Source organism: Pinus tabuliformis, chromosome 3_2 (genome assembly GCF_031772625.1).
Source record: "Pinus tabuliformis cultivar Carrire ecotype Pingquan chromosome 3_2, CPIR1, whole genome shotgun sequence".
NCBI classification, from domain to species: Eukaryota; Viridiplantae; Streptophyta; class Pinopsida; order Pinales; family Pinaceae; genus Pinus; species Pinus tabuliformis.
The window spans coordinates 1,061,710,734-1,061,730,533 of record NC_142302.1 but is presented as its reverse complement, the minus strand read 5'-3'; the positions used below and the strand labels follow the sequence as shown (position 1 = coordinate 1,061,730,533).

At 36.8% G+C, this 19,800-nt stretch overlaps 2 protein-coding genes across 2 annotated transcripts; one reads left to right on the top strand and one right to left on the bottom strand.

Annotated features, from left to right (window-relative positions):
- Window positions 1-3,292: 3,292 nt before the first annotated feature.
- Window positions 3,293-8,867, bottom strand: LOC149184266 (uncharacterized). The gene is made up of 6 exons (XM_089415289.1): window positions 8,540-8,867; window positions 8,238-8,426; window positions 6,151-7,994; window positions 5,355-6,040; window positions 4,295-4,831; window positions 3,293-3,647 (listed from the first exon to the last, which is right to left on the bottom strand). Exons 1-6 carry the CDS (start codon window positions 8,865-8,867, stop codon window positions 3,293-3,295), a joined length of 3,939 nt encoding a protein of 1,312 aa, XP_089271415.1.
- Window positions 8,868-11,615: 2,748 nt separating this feature from the next.
- Window positions 11,616-13,006, top strand: LOC149184265 (glucan endo-1,3-beta-glucosidase-like). The gene is made up of 2 exons (XM_089418874.1): window positions 11,616-11,759; window positions 11,892-13,006. Exons 1-2 carry the CDS (start codon window positions 11,684-11,686, stop codon window positions 12,860-12,862), a joined length of 1,047 nt encoding a protein of 348 aa, XP_089275000.1. The 5' UTR covers window positions 11,616-11,683; the 3' UTR covers window positions 12,863-13,006.
- Window positions 13,007-19,800: the final 6,794 nt, after the last annotated feature.

The window sequence follows — 19,800 nt, the reverse complement described above, 5'->3', positions numbered from 1 at the left end:
TGTTATTAGTTTAATAAGAATAGTGACTTATATGGGAATTAGTTAGAATTAAGGACCTGACTTTGATATATATATATATATATATATATATATATATATATGTGGTAGTTAGTTATAATAACTATATATAAATATATATATAAATAAAAATACTAAAAGTTAGTTGAAAAGTAAAATTAAGGGGGAAAGGTCAAAATTAAACTATTATCTATGTTCTACCAACCATCGTAAATTTCATTAATTACATTACTGTCGGTCAAAAATGAAACTTTTACATCAAGTCATGTATTAAATTGCTCCTGGTGTAGGCGTGTACGCGGCCATCGATTTAATCGAACGACTGTCATCAATTCCCCGGAGGCCCATTTGCACGAGCTTTACATTCCGGGAGATGGGTGGTTTTGGAGTCGTACACTGCACGCGTGGTAGCAAGTTGGGGTGATCGAAGCCCTCCTGACAGATACCACTCAGCTTGAAAGGTGGTGCAGGGAAATCCATCGTGGTTTTCGGAATTAAATGTCGCGGGACTATTCAGCTTTTACGGCAGTTGAAATTACGATTCCAACACAACCCTAATACTAAACGGCCTGTATACTCTGTCAACTTCTCACCATGAGTTGTGTTGGAATCCACATCACATGTGACCCGAGTCGATGCAGACAAGCCCTTATCTTCATGCAGTGCTATATGTAATCTGCAGGTGTATGGTTATTTCTAAAATAATTTGTGAACAATAAAATGGCAAAGAAGTTGAGCTTAATACCGTTTTGGAAACTAAAAGTCTTTACATTTGTTTTCAAAAGTGACGTTGAGCGTTGAGAAACAACCCTTGTAGTTCACCAATTATTGTTGCGCTCTCTGTTAATGGCAGTGTTGATCCAACGCTCCCATGTGTTTCGTGGCATGTGGTTAATGGTAGTGTTGATCCAATGCTCCCATGTGTTTCATGGCATGTGCTTAACACTATCGATGTGTCTGTACACATGCGGGTTTTGGTGTAAGGGCAATCGTGACTCCAACAAGTGGTATGAGAGCCAAAGCACACACTTGGCTCCCGTTGAAGGGGAGATTGTTGTGCTCCTCATTAATGGCGATGTTGATCCAATGCTCCCATGTGTTTCGTGGCATGTGCTTAACACTAACGATGTATCTGTTTACTAACACCTGAGGGTTTTGGTGTAATGGAAATCGTGACTCCAACATTTATAACCATGCAAGCAAACTTCCCTGAGTTTCAACCAAAACAAACAGCTATATAGAATTTTCTTTGAAGCTACCCTAGCAACCTAAAAATCACAAAATCATTTAAAAAAAGAGTTCATGAAAAATTTTGCAGTAAGGGAAAATAATTTGTAGTAAAATAAAATTGTGATAAAATTTTGATTTGTATGGTTTAAATTTGTTTTTTTAATGTTTAAATTTAACATTCTAAAAAGTTTTAAACATTTTGATTATCAAAAATTTACTCATCAAACTTATGATTTCCATTAATGCAAAAAAAAAAAAAAAACATGGTTTTGAAATTTAGACTAACTGCGTTTATTAGTATCCATTCTACGCCTATGTAGGTGTCCAAACCATATGCCTCTACAAGTTCTTTGAATTTACAGAGTTCTATATTTAAAATGAATGGACGACGCATGCGCTTGTCTATACAGTTGGATAGTTTTTTCGCATTCAAAGCATTATTGATGACTAAAAAATTGTGCGACTTCAGGTTTCTAGGTCTACTGTAGACATGTGCATTTATTAGTGTAGAAATTGGTGTTCAATAGAGACCCGCTAATGTTGTTGTTTTCATGAATAAAATATAATATTTTTGAGTAATTTATTTTGATAATATTTGATAAATATTTTTTTGGAATTTAGTAAAAGAAAATTATAACTAAATTTTGATTTGTTTTATTTAAATTAGTTTTTTAATTATATATATAATTTAATACACTCAAAAATTTAAAATATTTTGATATAAAAAAAATTTAAAATTTTTTGATATAAAAAAATCATGATTTCAATGAATTTTCTTAAACATGTGCATTTATTCGCGCGATCGCATTTCACTAATCCTTCAAGTTAGATCCTTTCACTTTAAAGTGTCGTTATTTTCAAATGCCTTATGCCGCTGCGACTTGATCTGGGCCATTGATCTAAATGATCCAACAGCTGCTAAGTGTCACCACTTCACTTTTCGTTCTTTCTATTACTTGGGTTTTATGATGTTTTCAGTGTTGTTTCTATGGGTTTCGCTCGGTCGCTTGGGTTTTTTTTTAATTGCGCACTATCCCTCCTGAGCTTTGGGTTGATCATTCTAATGGATTTAACAATTCATTAGGATCCTCCTTGTCATGTTCTTCTTTGTGTATTTGTCGAATTTCGCTCCTCTGCGTTCACGCACTCCGTCTATATATATATATATATAATCCTCTAATGCATTCAAGAATCATTTAACACTCAATCACACATTATATAGTCCTACTCAATTACTGTATATATAAATACAAATGAATAATTACAGAATGGAATCCTTCTTCCTCAGGCCCTATGTTCAATATCTGTGGCCTCAATTCATTATCTACTCTTAGGCTAAAGACACTCCAACCTACTATCTACTTTTCTCTTAACCTCTCCAACCTCTATTCATGCTTTTTAGTCTTATACTTATACAATGGGGTTCTAAAACCACTTTTTAGTTTAGATCTTTGAATCCCTCAACAAAATCCTAAAATCTCCTTCTTCTTCCTAAAACTCCTCTCTAATCCCTAGATTCATGAACTGACTCCTAAACTAAGATTTACAGTCAATTCTCAATCCCTCAATCTCTCAACTATCCTAAATCTCTCATATTCTCCTACATTCGAGAACATTTACAATAAAGCCTCACAATATTCAGTTAATTCCTATTCTCATTAAAATCACTCAAAACATTAAATAATTACATAAATGCAATACTTAGGAAACCAACATCCTTAAAATACAAGACCCCCTATTTCTACTAAAATACAATGATAATATTGAGCTGAATGCTCCTGCATTAAATATATAAGAATATAGTTGCTATTACTTGTATAGTTATTAACTATTATAAATAAATGATCTTTCTTGTTATTATTATAATAATATTGATTATACTATTATTATAATAATAATTATATTTGTATATTATTATAATAATATAATATTATTATATTATTATTATTATTATTATACAATATAATTGTTATTATTATTATTTTTATAATTTTATACTATTATATTATTTCTTTTTTTTTTTAACAGTAACGGATATCTTTTATTAGAAAAATCTGGTTTGACCAAGGTCTAAACGCCCCAGTTTTACATAGCATTCCTTTCTGTTTTCCCGCCTTAGGGGGTTCTGCAAGCTTGTAGACTGACACCTCTCCTCTGCGCATTTTCCGGCTTGGGGACAAGGATTTTCGTGGCTTTGTCTGGAACCGCAAGCCTGAGAAACGACACCTCTCAGGACTCTGCACATTTCCGTCATAGGAACAAGGATTGCCGAGGATTTATTCTTGGCACGTATTGGTTTGCTGTCCACTGTAGGCTGGAACCCTCCAAACGAGCCCAATGGCGTCGGCAGAGCCCTGTCCAGCAATATTCGTTTGTATAGTCCTCCAACCGTTCCTTTTCTGAGTGCAGTAACATGACAAAGACCAACTGATTATTTAGGTGAGATGCATATGCCTTGGAATTTTCTACGACCGGTAACTGCAATTTGACAAAGACTTCACATCTTTGTGCAGCCTGCAGATATTTATCTCATTGATGAACCAATTGCGTACTTAGATTCTGTACAACGTATTGTGGCAGCGAAGGTCATACAGCAATTTATTCTTCATGCCGAGAAGACAGCTTTTGTTGTTGAGCATGATTATATAATGGCAACATACTTGGCAGACAGGGTTATAGTATATGATGGGAAACCCTCTCGGGGGTGTACTGCCCATGCTCCGCAGAGTCTACAAACAGGAATGAACCTCTTTCTATCAGTAAAGTTCTATCATTTGCATTAACCATGATCCGGCTATTGATAGATCTGATTTTATGTAGAAAATTCCAAGCCTCCATCTTTTTCCAGCTGCTACTTCCCTGTGAGAATATATTTGCTAAGGAGTAAGTTCCCCAAATTTTACCTGTACACCTCTTGCTAAGCCCTGTATCAGATGATGTGCCGAAGATATCAGTCTTGTTCCTCTCATGCTTGTTCAGTGTGGTATGATCCTTGCTTTCTGCTTCTTATTCTGAACTGCCCTTTAGCTAAGTTATGCTATGTGACTTAGCGTTGTTACCATTGTAGTTTAGAGTTCCCGGTTCTAATAGGCAACCTTTGTTTGCCATTTCATCTGCCTCCTTATTCAGACTTCTGAGGATGTGATAAATTTTGTAGGAGGTGAAGTCTTGCAGGATTAGCTTCAGCCTATTCAGAGACTTATTGAGGATTGCATTGCTGAACTGGTCATCTGAATTGATCTTCCTAATGAGGATTTCAGAGTCTCCGAATGCTTGCCAGTCTTTGATGCCTTTATCCCGCACTATTTGGCAGGCTTTTGTGAGGGCGAGAAGCTTTGCCTGATTGTTTGTGGAAATGCCAAGCCCCCAGCAGAAATGGACCTTACTGAGATTGTCTGCAAAGTATATGACTCCACCAGCTCCCGCAGCCCCCGGATTTCCTTTGGAGGCTCCGTCAAAGAATATTGAAGTTGTGTTTTGCTTCTTCCACCAGTTCTGGAAAGCTGCTTCAGATTCTCTGATTTTCCATGAAGGAGAGGGGAGGGGAGGGGGAAGGGAGAGGGCTTTGCAAGAGGGGTGAGGGCTGTGGAGGTTCAGCCAAAGCCTTTTCAGAGGGGAGAAGGGAGGAGTCAGAGAAATGGGAGTGCTGGAGGACTGATTCTATGAGGAGGGCTTTAGCAATTGAGGCGGATTTAGCAGGAGAGCGAGGGGAATTATTGAAAATTAAATCATTCCGGGCCAGCCAAATTTCCCAGCTTACAAATTTAGGAATGGAAAGCCATATGTGAATCCACAAGGATTTATTTGGAATGGGATGAGGATAGTGATGAATCCATTCAGAAAAGAGAACAGCAATGGAGCTGTGATGGGGCGGGGGGACGGGCAGACCAAGAAGGGTTAATGTCCATACTTCTTTGGCAAAAACACAGTCAATGAACAGGTGGGAGGTTGTTTCTCCTGAGTTCCTGCACAATGCACATCTATGTGGCCCAACAAAGTTTCGTTTTGCCAAGTTGTCCCCAGTGAGCTGTTTATTCTGAATGAGGGTCCAAAAGAAGAAATTGACTTTGGGAAGTCCCTTGGCACTCCATACCTGTTTCTAGAACGATGGCGTTCTCAGCCTGTCTTTTTTGATCTGCAGGGCAGAGTAACCCAAGGATGGCGTATAAAACCCAGTTTCACCCCACCCCCATCTGTCAGCGATATTGCGGTGTATCGGCGCTGCATTTAAGAGCAGTGATTTGAGAATTTCAGTTTGGTGTTGAAACTGCGCTGGCACTGGAGGGATCGCCCATTCGATCCAATTTCCTTTGCTGTCCCACTCAGAGATATCATTCAACTTTCTTATTCCTGCATCGTGAAGCCAGTTTCTGATGTCCCGGATTTCTGCATGGGAGTTGAGAGGAGGGCTGTTCATGATGCGGTCTTTCCAGAGAAGGGTCTTCTCCCCATTGCCCGGGATGCGGTATAGATGTTTACTGAAACTGCTTATGCTTTTCCTGCAGAGATTCCAGGTGAGAGTGCCTGCTGAAGTATTATTTGCTGACAGATGCCTGAGGGAGATCCCCTGCGCATATTTTGAGATGAACATTTCACTGACCTGATGTGAAGGATCTGAGTATATTTTCCACAGAAGCTTGCATCCAAGTAGCAGATTAGAGAGAGCAGGATCTCTGATCTGGAGCCCACCATCGAGAGTTGGCCGCTTGACTAGTTCCCAGTTTGCCAGATGAATTTTATTGTGATTGCCTCTGCCTCCTTTCCAGAGAAAGTCTCGTAGAAGACAGGAGATCTGATCCGTAATGTGTTTCGGGGCCAGAAGAAAGGAGGCTTGATAAATGGGAAGAGCAGATAAGACGGATTTAAGAAGGATAATTTTTCCTCCCTTGGTTAGCCAATAACCTCCCAGGACGTGATCTTGTCTTTAATTTTGCTTATGATGCCATGCCACAAAGATCTGTTATTGACTCCGGTTGTAAGGGGTAAGCCGAGATATTTGATGCTGTCCCATTGTGCGAAGCACTCAAATCCAAGGATCTGGGCTATATTATTGAGATTATGTTGGCTCACATTCCATTCGAAGATCGAGCTCTTTCTGTTATTTATAACGGCTCCTGAAGCTCTACAGTAACATTTTAAAACAGCATTAAAATTGGCTGCGATTCTAGTGGAGGCTCCTCCTAGAAGAATGGAGTCATCTGCAAATAAGGCATGATTTATTGGGTTTAGATCATTTGCGATTCGGATTCCTGGGAGTTCTCCTGTGTTCATTTCCGCAGCCAGCTTCCTGCTAAGAGTATCTGCCATGAGAATGTACAAGAAAGGTGAGAGTGGACAGCCTTGCCTTAATCCGCGCTGAGCTTGAAAGAAGGATGTTGGGCGTCCATTAACCATGGGGGCGATCCAGGGGCATGAGATGCAAGCTTTGATAAGATTGATGAACTGAGGAGGAAAGCCAAAGGATTGTAGGACTTTGAGAAGAAAGGAATGGTTGACTCTATCGAATGCGTTAGCCATATCAAGCTTGATCAACATCCCCTTCTCTTTCCTCTGTTTGCTGGAATGGATGGCTTCCTGCACTTGGATGATATTGTCCAAGATATGTCTGCCTTTGACAAACCCCCCTTGGGCATTGGATATCAGCTTGTCCAGAAGGGGTTTAATTCTGTTTGCCAGAATCTTGGACAGTATTTTATAGGAGGCATTGCATAGGGAGATGGGCCTAAACCTACTGAATGTTTCCGGGTTGGCCTCTTTTGGAATCAGAGCGAGAAAGGTGGAGTTGGTGCCTCCCCCAATCTTGGCTTTCCCAAAGAAACCTTGTATCATTTTCAGCAAGTCTATTTTGATGATGTCCCAGCAGACTTTGAAGAAATGTATTGTGAAACCATCTGGCCCAGGGGCCTTATCTGGTTCCATTGCCCAAATAACCTTGATGATTTCTTCTTCAGAAACTGGTTTCAGTAAAGCCTGATTGTCTTCATGGGTGATGAGGTGGGGAATATGAGAGAGAAGATCCTCAATGTCTTCTTTGCTTCCTTCATGCCTTGTGCCATATAGATTTTTGAAATGGTTTTCAGCTGCAATTTTTATTTGGTCGAATTTATTATAGATCTGCCCTTCGTCATTTTTAATCTCAGTGATATGATTCCGAGATAGGCGGGCTTTGTATTGTCGGTGGAAAAAGGCAGTATTTCGGTCTCCTTCCTTTAGCCAGAGGCTGCGAGATTTAAGTCTCCAGTGCTCTTCTTCCCTTCTGCAGGATTGGTGGATGTTTCTTTGGAAGGCCGCTTCTTTATTTAAAATTTCCGGGGTAATGTTGAGCCCTTCCATATCAATTTGCAAGGTTTCTAGCTGCTGAACATCGAGTTTTCTCTGCTGGCTGGTGGGGTTATGGATTTTCCTTAGCCACTCTTTTAGAGCTTTTTTGGTGGCTTTTAATTTTTGCTCCCAAACAAAACTTGGGGATCCGTTGATGGGGATATCCCAAGTTGATTGGATCGTGTCCTTGAACCCTGCTTTTTCAATCCAAAGAGGACTGAATTTGAAGGGAATGGGGCCAAGATCTTCTTCAGGAGCCAAAAGGAGTTGGATTGGCTTGTGGTCCGAGGAGAGCTTGGGGAGAATTTTTGTTGATATGAGAATCTTTTCCATCAGCAGGGAACTTTGAATTAGAAATCTGTCCAGCCGGGCAGCGATGTGGTCAGACCCAGATCTGTTGTTGGTCCAAGTATATTTGCCTCTCACTGGGGCAAAATCAAGTAGATCCCTCTACTGGATTATTTCCTCTACCAATGGGAGCAACTGATCTCTGCTGCTGTTTCCCCCCCTTTTTTCTTTTGGCTTCATGACTAAGTTGAGATCTCCTCCCAGGACAATGTTGTTTAGGGAGTGTTGGTCTAAGAAGGCCGAAAGAGTATTCCAACAGTCTCTTTTTTCTACATAATTTACTGGAACATATAAATTGAATAAAGCTATAGTTAACTTACTTTCTAAATGCTTGAGCTCCGTGAAGATCCAGTGCTGGGTCTCATGGGAGTTTGACAGGTGAAACTGATCTTCCGACCAGAGAGTTGCAATGCCCCCCGAGGTTCCCCTTGAGCTGACTGCTATGCCGTCGTTCTTCTTCCATTTAGATTTGCCGATATCCTTGAGAGCTTGCCCATCGATTTTGGTCTCTTGGAGCAAGAGGATGTCTAAGGGTTCTATTTTCATCAGATCTTTGACGACTTCAATTTTTGGTTGGGTCCCCAGGCCTCTACAGTTCCAAGAGACTATACGCATTATTTACCTGGCGAGGGATTTGGGATTCCTCCCTTGGTGGATCTTCCTCTAGTATTTCGTCCTATAGTCATCTCTATTGTGGACTGGCTTCCTTGCATTTTGAGTCGCTCTGCCTCCTCCTCCCTGGCTGCTTTGTGGGTCTTCCTGCCTGCTTTCTTTGAGGGTCTCTCATAGGTCTCTTCATCTGAGGAGTCTGGAGGATCTGGCAATTTTTTCTTCTTTATTATATCTGCATACGAAAGCCTGGAGGGGTTGTCCTGAGGAGAGTCGGGCGATGCATCTCCGCCTCGCTCTTTATTTGTCTGTGGATCTTCGACTTGTGCTGGATTGTTCATATCCGTTTCTGGGGTTCTGATGGAGAGGCTTCTTCAGTGCTTGGGATCTCATTCGGTTGCTGTTGTGTTTCAATTTCTTTGCTGGCTTTTCCTTGATCATTCCCTTTTGTGGCTAATTTCCCTGTTGCTTTTGCATGACCCGTTTTCTGAATTGTAGTCCATTGATCTCCTTTGTGGGGGTGGCTCTGATCTTCCGTTTTTTTCTTGCAATTTTTTGCAAAGTGGCCATAGTCGTGGCAGTGTCTGCATTTGAAGGGGATCTGCTCGTAATCCAGCTCTTGGATATGTGACCATCCTGCCACAGTAAGTTTTATTGCTTCGGGTAGGCCTTCTTCCAGATCTACTTCCACACATATTCGAGCACAGGAATATTGATCTTTCCTTGCGGCCTGATCAATGTATTTGCCAAGGGAGTTGCCGATGATTTGGAGAGATTTCTGACTCCAGCAGTGCAGGGGAAGATGGGGAAGCCGCACCCAAACTGGAACCGCAGAAGGAACATCTTGGGTCGGGTCGAAATCTGGAGACCATTTGTTTAAATATAGTCCCTGTGGCCCCATGAAGTATGGCCCGTTCCTGAAAATGAGACTTCGATCTTCTGCTGATTCAAAGACAAATACAAAGAAACCTTTGCCTACAAAATAAGATTTAATTCCCTCCTTGATCAGAGGGGTCCAGTTTCTCTTGATCCAGTTTTCTACAGATTTGAGCGAAGGCCAGAGATCGGTAAACTGCCCTATGAGCCCTCTATCAACTAGCTTCAGAGCTGAGCGGCAGGTTTCTTCCTCAGGGAGGGCCACCGAGGGAATGCATTCTTTTCTCTTAACGAATTTCTGTTGTTGAGCAGATGGTGGGCATTTGTTGCATGCATCAATAATTTTTTGAAATTCTATAACTTCTGGAGGGAGGGGGGGAGGATCCGCCTCCCCTTCACTGGGCATGGCTGCCAAGAGCCGCAGCTGCCGATCGCAGTGCCAGCACGGGGCGGCGCAGGGGCTAGGTCAATCGCAGTCACGGGAGGTCTTCCCTGAAAGGGAAAAAAGTGGTGTGAGTGAGGTTAAACTAAAGGTGTCCGCGGAGTTCTGATGGGATGTGGTGTATTAACGCTCGTATGATCGCACCCACCTACTATTATATTATTTCAATAATATAATGATAATCTAATATTATTATGAGCTATTCTTATTATTAATTAATATATATTAGGAGTTTATATAATTATTATAATATTTATACAGTAATATGTATAAATAATCTAATTCTTATTTATATAGTTATTAATAATCCTATATAGTTATTTATATGGTTATTAATAATCCTAAATACTGATAATAATTAACCTTATTTATACTAACCCTAAAATAAATATTAAAAATAGTAAAGCCTAAGAATAATAATAATATAAACTCCTAATAATATTATAATAATATTGATTATATTATTATTATTATTATGATAATAATTATATTTTATATAATAATAATAATAATAATATGAGTTTATATTATTAAAATAATAATAATATAATAATCATAAATATATAATTATATAAGAATATAGTTGCTATTATTTGCAAAATTATTAATTATAATAAAAAATAAATAATTGATTTTTATTGTTCTTATTATAATATTATAATCAAATATTATTAATAACTATACAAATATTAACAACCAAATTATTTCTATATATTATTATATAAATATTATAATAATAATATAAACTCCTAATAATATTATAATAATATTGATTATATTATTAATATATAATAATATAATATTATTATGAGCTATTTTTATTATTAATTAATATAGAATATAAGTCTATATAATTATTATAATATTTTTACGAGAGATTTTCTTTCATGTGATTTTCGCCGAAAAATCTCTCGTAAATTTGTTATGGATCACAGAAGCCTCAACTCTACTATTATAATATTTATACAGTGATATATAAATAATGTGGTTGTTAATATTTATATAATTATTAATAATTCTATATAGTTATTTATATAATTATTAATAATTTTAAATAATTATTAATATGGTTGATATATGTCTTATTCAAATATATTAAATACATTGGAATATGTAATTACATATATACTTCTATAAGGTATCATATACCTTATAGAGATATATAAACCATATTAATAAATATGGTTGTGCTAATAATTAAATAAAACGAATCTGACAAGGGAGATTATTAAACTATCACAATCACCATGGCCACCACCTATCTACTCTTTACCCACCTTCCGCGTCCCAGGTTCCAGTTAAATGAATAATTGTTATTGAACATTAAATTATAATACACCTAATAATTAAATAGAACGAACATAGAAGCAAGTTCATTATGTAATTTCGTATTGAAATCTTCCCATGGTGTAAAAGTCATGCCCTAGTTAGACGTCAACGTCCTGTATTTCGAGACTTTGGCTGTTATAATCGATGGCGGCTGTTCAACTCTTGGGCTGCGACAAATTGATGAAGAAAAATGTGCAGAAACGACCGATGACATTTCATTTCAAGAGGAAAAAATGTGCCCCCTGCTCTCCTTATTGTACAACTGTGGATATAACGTACGTCAGGAAAAAATGTGCCCCCTGCTCTCCTTATTGTACAACTGTGGATATAACGTGACGTACGGGAACAATATTATCAGTGCAAACGACACAGAGCTAGTCCGATGCGGCACGGCATCGTTCTTGCCCTATCGATTTTGAATTTTCAATCCATGCGCAGACCAATCGAGCTCCTTATAAATACAACGCCCTCGCATGCTATTTATCAATCCTCTCATTTCCTGTGATAAAAATGGCAGCCTTTAAAGACCAATCTAGGATCTTCCTCATTGGATGTGTGGCCATCTTCTGTTGTTTAATTCTCGCAGGTAAATTAACATGATATTGCATTCTTTTCCTTCCTACTTTGATACATGCTTCATACAATAGGATTGTTATTCAAAGATTTAAGTTCAATGTTGTCGCTCTATTAAACTGATTTAATTGAATTCGGTGTGCAGATGGTGATAAAATAGGAGTGGACTATGGTATGGACGCAGACAAACTTCCATCTGCAGACGAGGTGGTAACTTTAATGAAGTCCAACAACATTGGGAAAACGAGAATTTACCAGGAAAGCAAAGTTGTACTGCAAGCTTTCGCGAATTCTGGTATCGATGTAATAGTGGGTGTCGCTAACGACGAACTGGAGAACATATCTTCCAGCCAAGAGTCCGCAAACGGTTGGGTTAACGAGAACATTGTGCCCTTCTATCCCGCCACCAATGTCAAATACATTGCAGTGGGAAACGAAGTTTTGATAACCCCGAACAACGCTCGGTACGTACCCTATCTTGTTCCGGCCATGAACAACATTCAAACTGCGATCCAGAACGCTAATCTGCAGAATAGCATCAAGGTCTCTACCACCCACAGGATGGATGTTAGCAGCGGCAACCTGCCGTCTAACGGAGTCTTCGTAGATGCTGTGAAGGACACGATGAGCCAAATACTCAATTTTCTGTCACAGAACGGCGGTCCCTTCATGGCGGATGTCTATCCATATTTCAGCTACATCGGCGACCCAAGCAACATTCATCTGGACTACGCTCTCTTTCAGCCCACGGCTACGCCGGTGACAGACAAAGATCACAGCTACAGCAACCTGTTCGATGCCATGGTTGATACTCTTTTGTGGGCCATGGAAGCCTCGGGGTATCCCAACATCCCGATCGTCATTGCCGAAAGTGGATGGCCTTCTGCTGGCGCGGATGTGGCCACCATTGAGAATGCTCAGACCTATAACAATAATCTTATTAAACATGTATTATCGAATGCAGGAACACCAAAGAGGCCAGGAATGAGCATCGACACATATGTTTTCGCGCTTTTCAACGAGAATTTGAAGCAAGGCGACGAGACAGAGAAACACTTTGGACTATTCAACCCTAATACTAAACAGCCTGTATACCCTGTCAACTTCTCACCATGAGTTGTGTTGGAATCCACATCACATGTGACCCGAGTCGATGCAGACAAGCCCTTATCTTCATGCAGTGCTATATGTAATCTGCAAGTGTATGGTTATTTCTAAAATAATTTGTGAACAATAAAATGTCAAGGAAGTTGAGTTTAATATCGTTTTGGAAACTGAAAGTCTTTACATTTGTTTTCAAAAGTGGCGTTGAGCGTTGAGAAATAACGCGTGTAGTTCGCCAATTATAACCATGCAGGCAGACTTCCGTGAGTCTTAACCAAAACAAATAGCTATTTCGAATTTTCTTTGAAGCTACCGTGGCAACCTAAAAATCACACAGTATTATTTTGATTTATAGTGTTTAAATTGGTTTTTTTAACCTATAAATTTAGCATTCTAAAAAAATTTTAAACATTAATTATCAAAAATTTCAAAATGCAAAAAAAAACATGGTTTCGAAATTTAGACTAACTGCGTTTATTAGTATCCATTCTACGCCTATGTAGGTGTCCAAACCATATGCCTCTGCAAGTTCTTTGAATTTACAGAGTTCTATATTTAAAATGAATGGACACGTTGGATGCGTGCGCTCGTCCGTACAGTTGGGTAGTGTTTTCGCATTCAAAGCATTATTGATGACTAATAAATTGTGTGCCTTCGGGTTTCTAAGTCTATTGTAGACCTGTGCATTTATTAGTGTAGAAATTGGTGTTCAATGGAGACCCGCTAATGTTGTTGTTTTCATGAATAAAATAATATTTTTTAAGTAAATTATTTTGAGAATATTTGATAAAATAATTATAATTAAATTTTGATTGGTTTTATTTAAATTAATTTTTTAATTGTTTATATAATTTAATATTTAATATTTTTTAAATATTTTAATTGTGAAAATTTCACTGTCAAATTTATGATTTGAATAAATATCTTTAATTAAGCAAATTATAAAAAATAAAATAAAATAGAAAACCAAAAACAAAAACTTCCCAAATTCCAGTAGGAAAAAGATTGCGCCTAGCTGTATTTGACATAGCTACAATGCGCCAATCAATCTGTTTATGCCTAACGGCTGCTTCTTGCCCCATACGGCAAGGCGTCCTACCCGCATATCGGTTCTTCATGTGATAGAAATGGGATCCTCTAAACGCCAAAGCCTAGATCATCTTGATCGGGTGTATTGTCATCTTCTGCCGTTGAAATCAAGCCTTTCATTATCCGACCCTTTTCTTCTTAATTGCGATAGAAATTTATTTAAATTGTTTATATTAGGAGGGCTTTGACATCCTCGTATCTTTTTAATACATAGAGTTTTAAAATTATTAATACTTCGAAAAAGCAAATCTAATTATTAACATTTTTCTTTGTTTCTAGAATAATTAGTAATTAGTTTTCCCCGAGAAAAAACAAGGGAATTTTATTTAATCAAAAGCTGTTACATATTTTATCATTCTACAACAATCTAGTTCGAGTGCCACAAACAAAGGAGTCTTGTTAGAAGACTTTTGAACTAATAATATTTTAAAATAGTACCTTTACATTTTATTGGTCTTTACTTTGTAAGAGACTATAGTTTTGGGAAAATGCTTAATATTTCTATTTTTTTATTAATTTAAAAATATTTTCAAATTTTGGGTAAATATTATTTCTAATTTTTTATTGGTTGAGGAAGCTTTGATGATACCTAATTCCACTAATGTATGATGTTTTATTTTTCGTTTTTTATAATGCTTGAAATTCATTTAAACTTAAAATAAAAGTAATTTTGTTGAGAGTTGTTTCCGTAACAATCACATTAGAAACAATTTGTCGTCACGTTTCAAACCATCTAGGGTGGTTCATCTTCATCTTGTACAAGATGAACCACACTAGATCATTTGAAAAAGGTCGTTAAGTTGTTTCTAATGAGATTTTTACCGAAAGAACTCTCAACAAAAGTAATTTTGTGAGTGGCCATTGCGTTGGTGTGTGCCTTGACACTATCACTCTTATGTTAACGCTCTTCTCAATGATGCGAGAATTGATGTGGTTGCAAGTTGTTTTCATAGGCCTCTAAGGGAAGAAGGGGCCAAGGTGGGCCAAACAAATGTTGAAATTAATATTATTATGTTTCCTTGTGTAGAGGACAACATATGTGTAGGAAATTTTGGGTCCTTTGCATAGTAAGTGTTGGGGTCATTGTATGGAATGTTTATTGTGCAGAGGCTGGAGTACATGCAAGAGAAACAAGGTCTTTTGCAGAAATGGGGGTGCTAAATAAACTGTTTTTTCAATCCACGTGAAGAAAAATTGTTGTGCATTAAAAAGAAAGCGTGGAAGGCTTTATCTTTTTTAATTATTATTTAGGAATGTTTTTTCATCTAACGAAGTAGTTGTGCAAAGGTGGTTGTGTGAAGATAGCTACTTGGAGGTATCATGTGCAGGGTTTCAAATGTCAATGACTGATCAAAGGGTGTTATTGAGTGTGGAAGTAGTTGTGCAGATGAGGTTGCGTTAAGGTGGTTGTGCATGTGTGGATGTTAAGCGAGATTTTGTGCAAAGTTTACTATGATAAAAAACATACAAATCCCCTTTTTAATTCTTATTTATGGACGTATTTTGTAATGTATAATCATTAAATAATATTAGTTTCCTTGTGCGAAGGAAAAAGTATGTTCAGTAGAGTTGGGGTCCTTTGCAAAGTGAGTGTTGTGATACTAATGAATGATGCGCTAATTGGTATGGTTCATTGTGCAGAAAATTTACTCTGTGGAGAACGGAGTATGTGTTGGAGAACCAGGGTCTTTTGTGTAGAAGTGGGTGCTAAATAACTATTTTTTCAATCTGTGTGAAGGAAAAGGGTTGTGCGGTAAAATGAATATGTGGAAAGCTTTGTCTTTTTTAGTTATTATTTAGGAAAGCTCTTCACTACTATGAAAGTAGTTGTACGAAGGTGGTTGTGTGAAGCTAGTTGTTGATGCGGTTGTAGGACACTATTATGTTAATTCTCTATTCAATTATGTGAGAATTCATACAGTTGCAGGTTAGGCTTTATCATTTTTTATTATTTAGGAGTGTTTTTTGTAACTACAGAAGTAGATCTGCGAAGCTAGTTGCTTAGAGGTATTGTGTGCAAAGTTTCGAATGTCAAGAACTGATAAAAACACATTATTGAGTGTGGAAGTATATGCATGGATGAAGTTGTGTGGAGGTGGTTGTGCATGTGAAGATGTTTTGTGAATGTTTTGTTCAAAGTTTGCTACGATAATAAATATGCAAATCTCTTTTTTAATTATTATTTAGGAACATATTTTATATTGTATAATCATGAATTAATATCAATTTCAAATGTCAAGGACTGAGGGCATTATTGAGTGTGAAATTTGTTGTGCGGAGATGGTTATGCATGTGTGAAGGTTATGTGGAGAAAAAATGCATGTGTAGAATTTGTGCAGAATTAGGAAAGTGAAGAGGGGTCTTTTAATTGTTATGCATTTTAATATTAGTTTTATTATTAATAGATTTTGCGGGATGCAAAAATGCATATAATGAAAGCTTGAAAGCCTTTTGCACATAATGGTCTGTGTTGTTTAGATGTAGTTGTGCAGAGAACAAATGCTTGCTACCGAAAAATTTGGGACCCACATTTATTAATATTAGTTTGAAATGTCAATGACTGACAAAACGACGTTGTTGAATCTGTATGTGGTTATTCGTAAGAGGTTTTTTGCCATAGATTCATTTGCTTTGTGGTTTCAAATATACACATTTCTATTATGTTGAAAGTGTATGAAAATAATCTTTCTAGATTTGTCGTTTTCGTGCTTATGTAGTTTTCTGAATGCTTCAGCACGTGTTAGTTAGTGAATTCAATTTTGATATGACTTGTATTTATATACAACTCTAATTTCTATTAAACAGAGGACAGACATCGAGACGATCAAATATTTGGATGGCAGTTTTATCTTTGTAGCGTGTTTGAAATGAAAAATAGTGGTAGGGAGTGATTTCTAGAGAGAAGATATTGCAAATATTTGAAATAGCGATTATCTTGAGGGAAAAAATTGTTATTTGTAGTGAGAGAATAAAAAGTGGGTTGTGTAGCATTTTCTCTTTTCAAATTACATTTAAGATCTTGGAGTGTTGTTTGAGATTTTTTTGCCTTACATAAACTATTATCTACAAAAGTGAGCTTAGACGAATGCAGTATTATAGAGATGCAAATGTTGTACAATATTGCAGGCTTATCAATTGATTTTCTTGTTCACTTTTGGCAATAATACAAGTTTTTAGTTCATCAATATTTTCTCTATAATACTCTACAATATTTTGTAAGCTTTGGTTTACTCTACAATACTCTGTAAGTTTTTCTCTACAATACTGTGACAAATGAGTGTGTCAAGTCATTGTAAATCAAATTTGTTTCAGTTTTACAAGAGTGGGGAGAAATTGTCAAGTCGATTCATCATATAAAGTAACTTTTCTATTTTGTGGCTATTATTGATAGTTTTATGAGTTTTAACTTTCAATAATTAAATTATTTTCGCATTTGAAAAAATCAAAGAGTTTAAAATTAAATGCATATGTGTGGAATAAGGTTTGCACTGTGTTGTAAATGTGTGCCAACTTTTGAGGAATAGTTTTGTTAGGTTATTCACAAATCAAATATAGTTTGGTTTTACAAAGCAATGAGACCTATTTTCAAGTCCATTTGTTGTAGACACTAGTTGAATATGTGTTGGCATGGGTGTTGTCTACCAAGGCCACAAATTCAATTGAAAAATATTTTTTGTAGGAATCTAACGATTTTCTTTTCAAAAAATCTGATCATAGGAGTGTTTGGATCATTTTTTTATGGTGGAAATGCATTCAGCACCGTAAAATCCCCCTTGGATACCCAAAATATTGAACCTTAATAGCTATAACTCAAATTTCCCAAAAAGTTTTACCAGATTTAGTAAAAATCAAGCTAAAATTTCCACTGTTTTCTCGGCAATTTGGAGAGTCTTTAGACTAATCTATATGTCCTTATGAATTGTAGAGGATACTATTCGATGTGGATAAAATAATCCTCTATAATTTGACGTGAATTAATATCATTATGTTTCCTCATGCAGAGGATAGAGTATGTGTGGGAGAGATGGGGTCCTTTTCGTACTGAGTGCTATGATACTGATGAATGATGTGGTAATTAGTATTATTTTGTTGTGTGGAAAGTTTACTATGTAGAGAATAGAGTATGTGTAGGAGATTCAAGGTCTTTTACATAAATGAGAGTGCTCAATAAACTATGTTTTCAATCCATGTGAAGAAAAGATGCTGTGTGCTAAACGAATATGCAGAAGACTTTGTCTTTCTTTGTTATTATTTAGGAATGTATTTTTCTACTACTTAAGTAGTTGTACGAGAAGCTAGTTGTTCATGCGGTTGCAGGACACTGTTATGTTAACGCTCTATTCAATGATGCAACAATTCATGCAATTGCGGGTTGTTTGCATAGGGTGTGGGTAGGGGGGTTGAATAAATGTGAAATCAATACTATTATGTTTCCTTGTGTGGAGTACAATGTATGTGTGATAAAGTTCAGGTCCTTTGCATAATGAGTGTTGGGTTCATTGTGAAAAATGTTTACTATGTGGAGGGCGGAGTATGTGGGGGAGAATCGGGTTCTTTTGTGTAAATGGGGCTGCTAAATAAATTGTGATTTCAATCGGTGTGAAGAAAAAGCATTGTGCATTAAAAAGAAAGTGTGGAAGGCTTTATCTTTTTTAATTATTATTTTAGGAATGTTTTTTTGCAACTAAGAAAGTAGCTGTGTGAAGCTTGCTCCTCAGATGTATCGTATGTGGCATTTTGAATGTCAATGACGTATCGAAGGGTGTTATTTAGTGTGGAAGTAGTTGTGCAGATGAATTTGTGCATAGGTGGTTGTGCTTGTGCAAATGTTAGGAGAGGATTTTGTGCAAAGTTTGTGAGGATAATAAATATACAAATCCCCCTTTTTAATTCTTATTTAAGGATGTATTTCACAACATATAACAATTAATTAATATAATTTTCCTTGTATGGAGGAAAAAGTATGTATGATAGAGCTAGGGTCCTTTGCATAGTGAGTGTTGTGATATTGATGAACGATGCGGTAATTGGTTTGGTTTCGTTATGAAGAACATTTACTATGTGGAGAATGAAGTATTTGTTGGAGAACCAGGGCCTTTTCTATAGGCGGGCGTACTAAATAACTATTTTTTCAATCTATGCGAATAAAAATTGTTGTGGGGTAAAAAAAATGTGTGGAAGGCTTTGTCTTTTTTACTTATTACTTAGGAATGTTTTTTGCTACTACAAAAGTAGTTTTACAAAGGCGGTTGTGCAAAGCTAGCTATTAATGTTGTTGCAGGACAATATAATGTTAATGCTTTATTCAATGATGCGAGAATTGATACAGTTTCAGGTTAGGCTTTTCCTTTGTTAATTATTATTTAGGATCTTTTTTTGTAACTAGAGAAGGAGTTCTGTGAAGCTAGTTGCTCGAAGGTATTGCATCTAGAGTTTTGAATGTCAATGACTAATCCAAAGGCATTATTTAGTATGGAAGTAACTGTGTGGATGAAGATGTTTGGAGGTGGTTGTGCATGTACATATGTTATGTGAAAATTTTGTGCAAAGCTTTCTAGGATAATAAATATGCAAATCTATTTTTAAATTGTTATTTAGGAATGTATTTTATAATGTATCATCATGAATTAATATTAGTTTCAAATGTCAAGGATTGAGGGAATTATTGAGTACGGAAGTTATTGTGCGGAGATGGTTGTGCATGTGTTAATGTTATGCAAAGAAAAAATGCATGTGTAGAATTTGTTCAGAATGAGTAAAGTGCAGAGGGGTATTTTAATTGTGATGCATTTTAATATTAGTTCATTATTGATATATTTTGCAGGATGCGAAAGTGCATAAAATGAAAGCTTGAAAGTCGT

Excerpts from the sequence above, each read along its gene's own strand:
- LOC149184265 (XM_089418874.1), top strand. The coding sequence starts at position 11,684 with ATGGCAGCCTTTAAAGACCAATCTAGGATCTTCCTCATTGGATGTGTG. Across the intron at positions 11,760-11,891 it reads CTGTTGTTTAATTCTCGCAG|ATGGTGATAAAATAGGAGTG; the intron begins GTAAATTAACAT and ends TTCGGTGTGCAG.
- LOC149184266 (XM_089415289.1), bottom strand. The coding sequence starts at position 8,867 with ATGAACAATCCAGCACAAGTCGAAGATCCACAGACAAATAAAGAGCGA. Across the intron at positions 8,427-8,539 it reads AATCCCAAATCCCTCGCCAG|AGACCAAAATCGATGGGCAA; the intron begins GTAAATAATGCG and ends TCTTGCTCCAAG. Across the intron at positions 7,995-8,237 it reads GGAGCTCAAGCATTTAGAAA|TGAGAGGCAAATATACTTGG; the intron begins GTAAGTTAACTA and ends ATTTTGCCCCAG.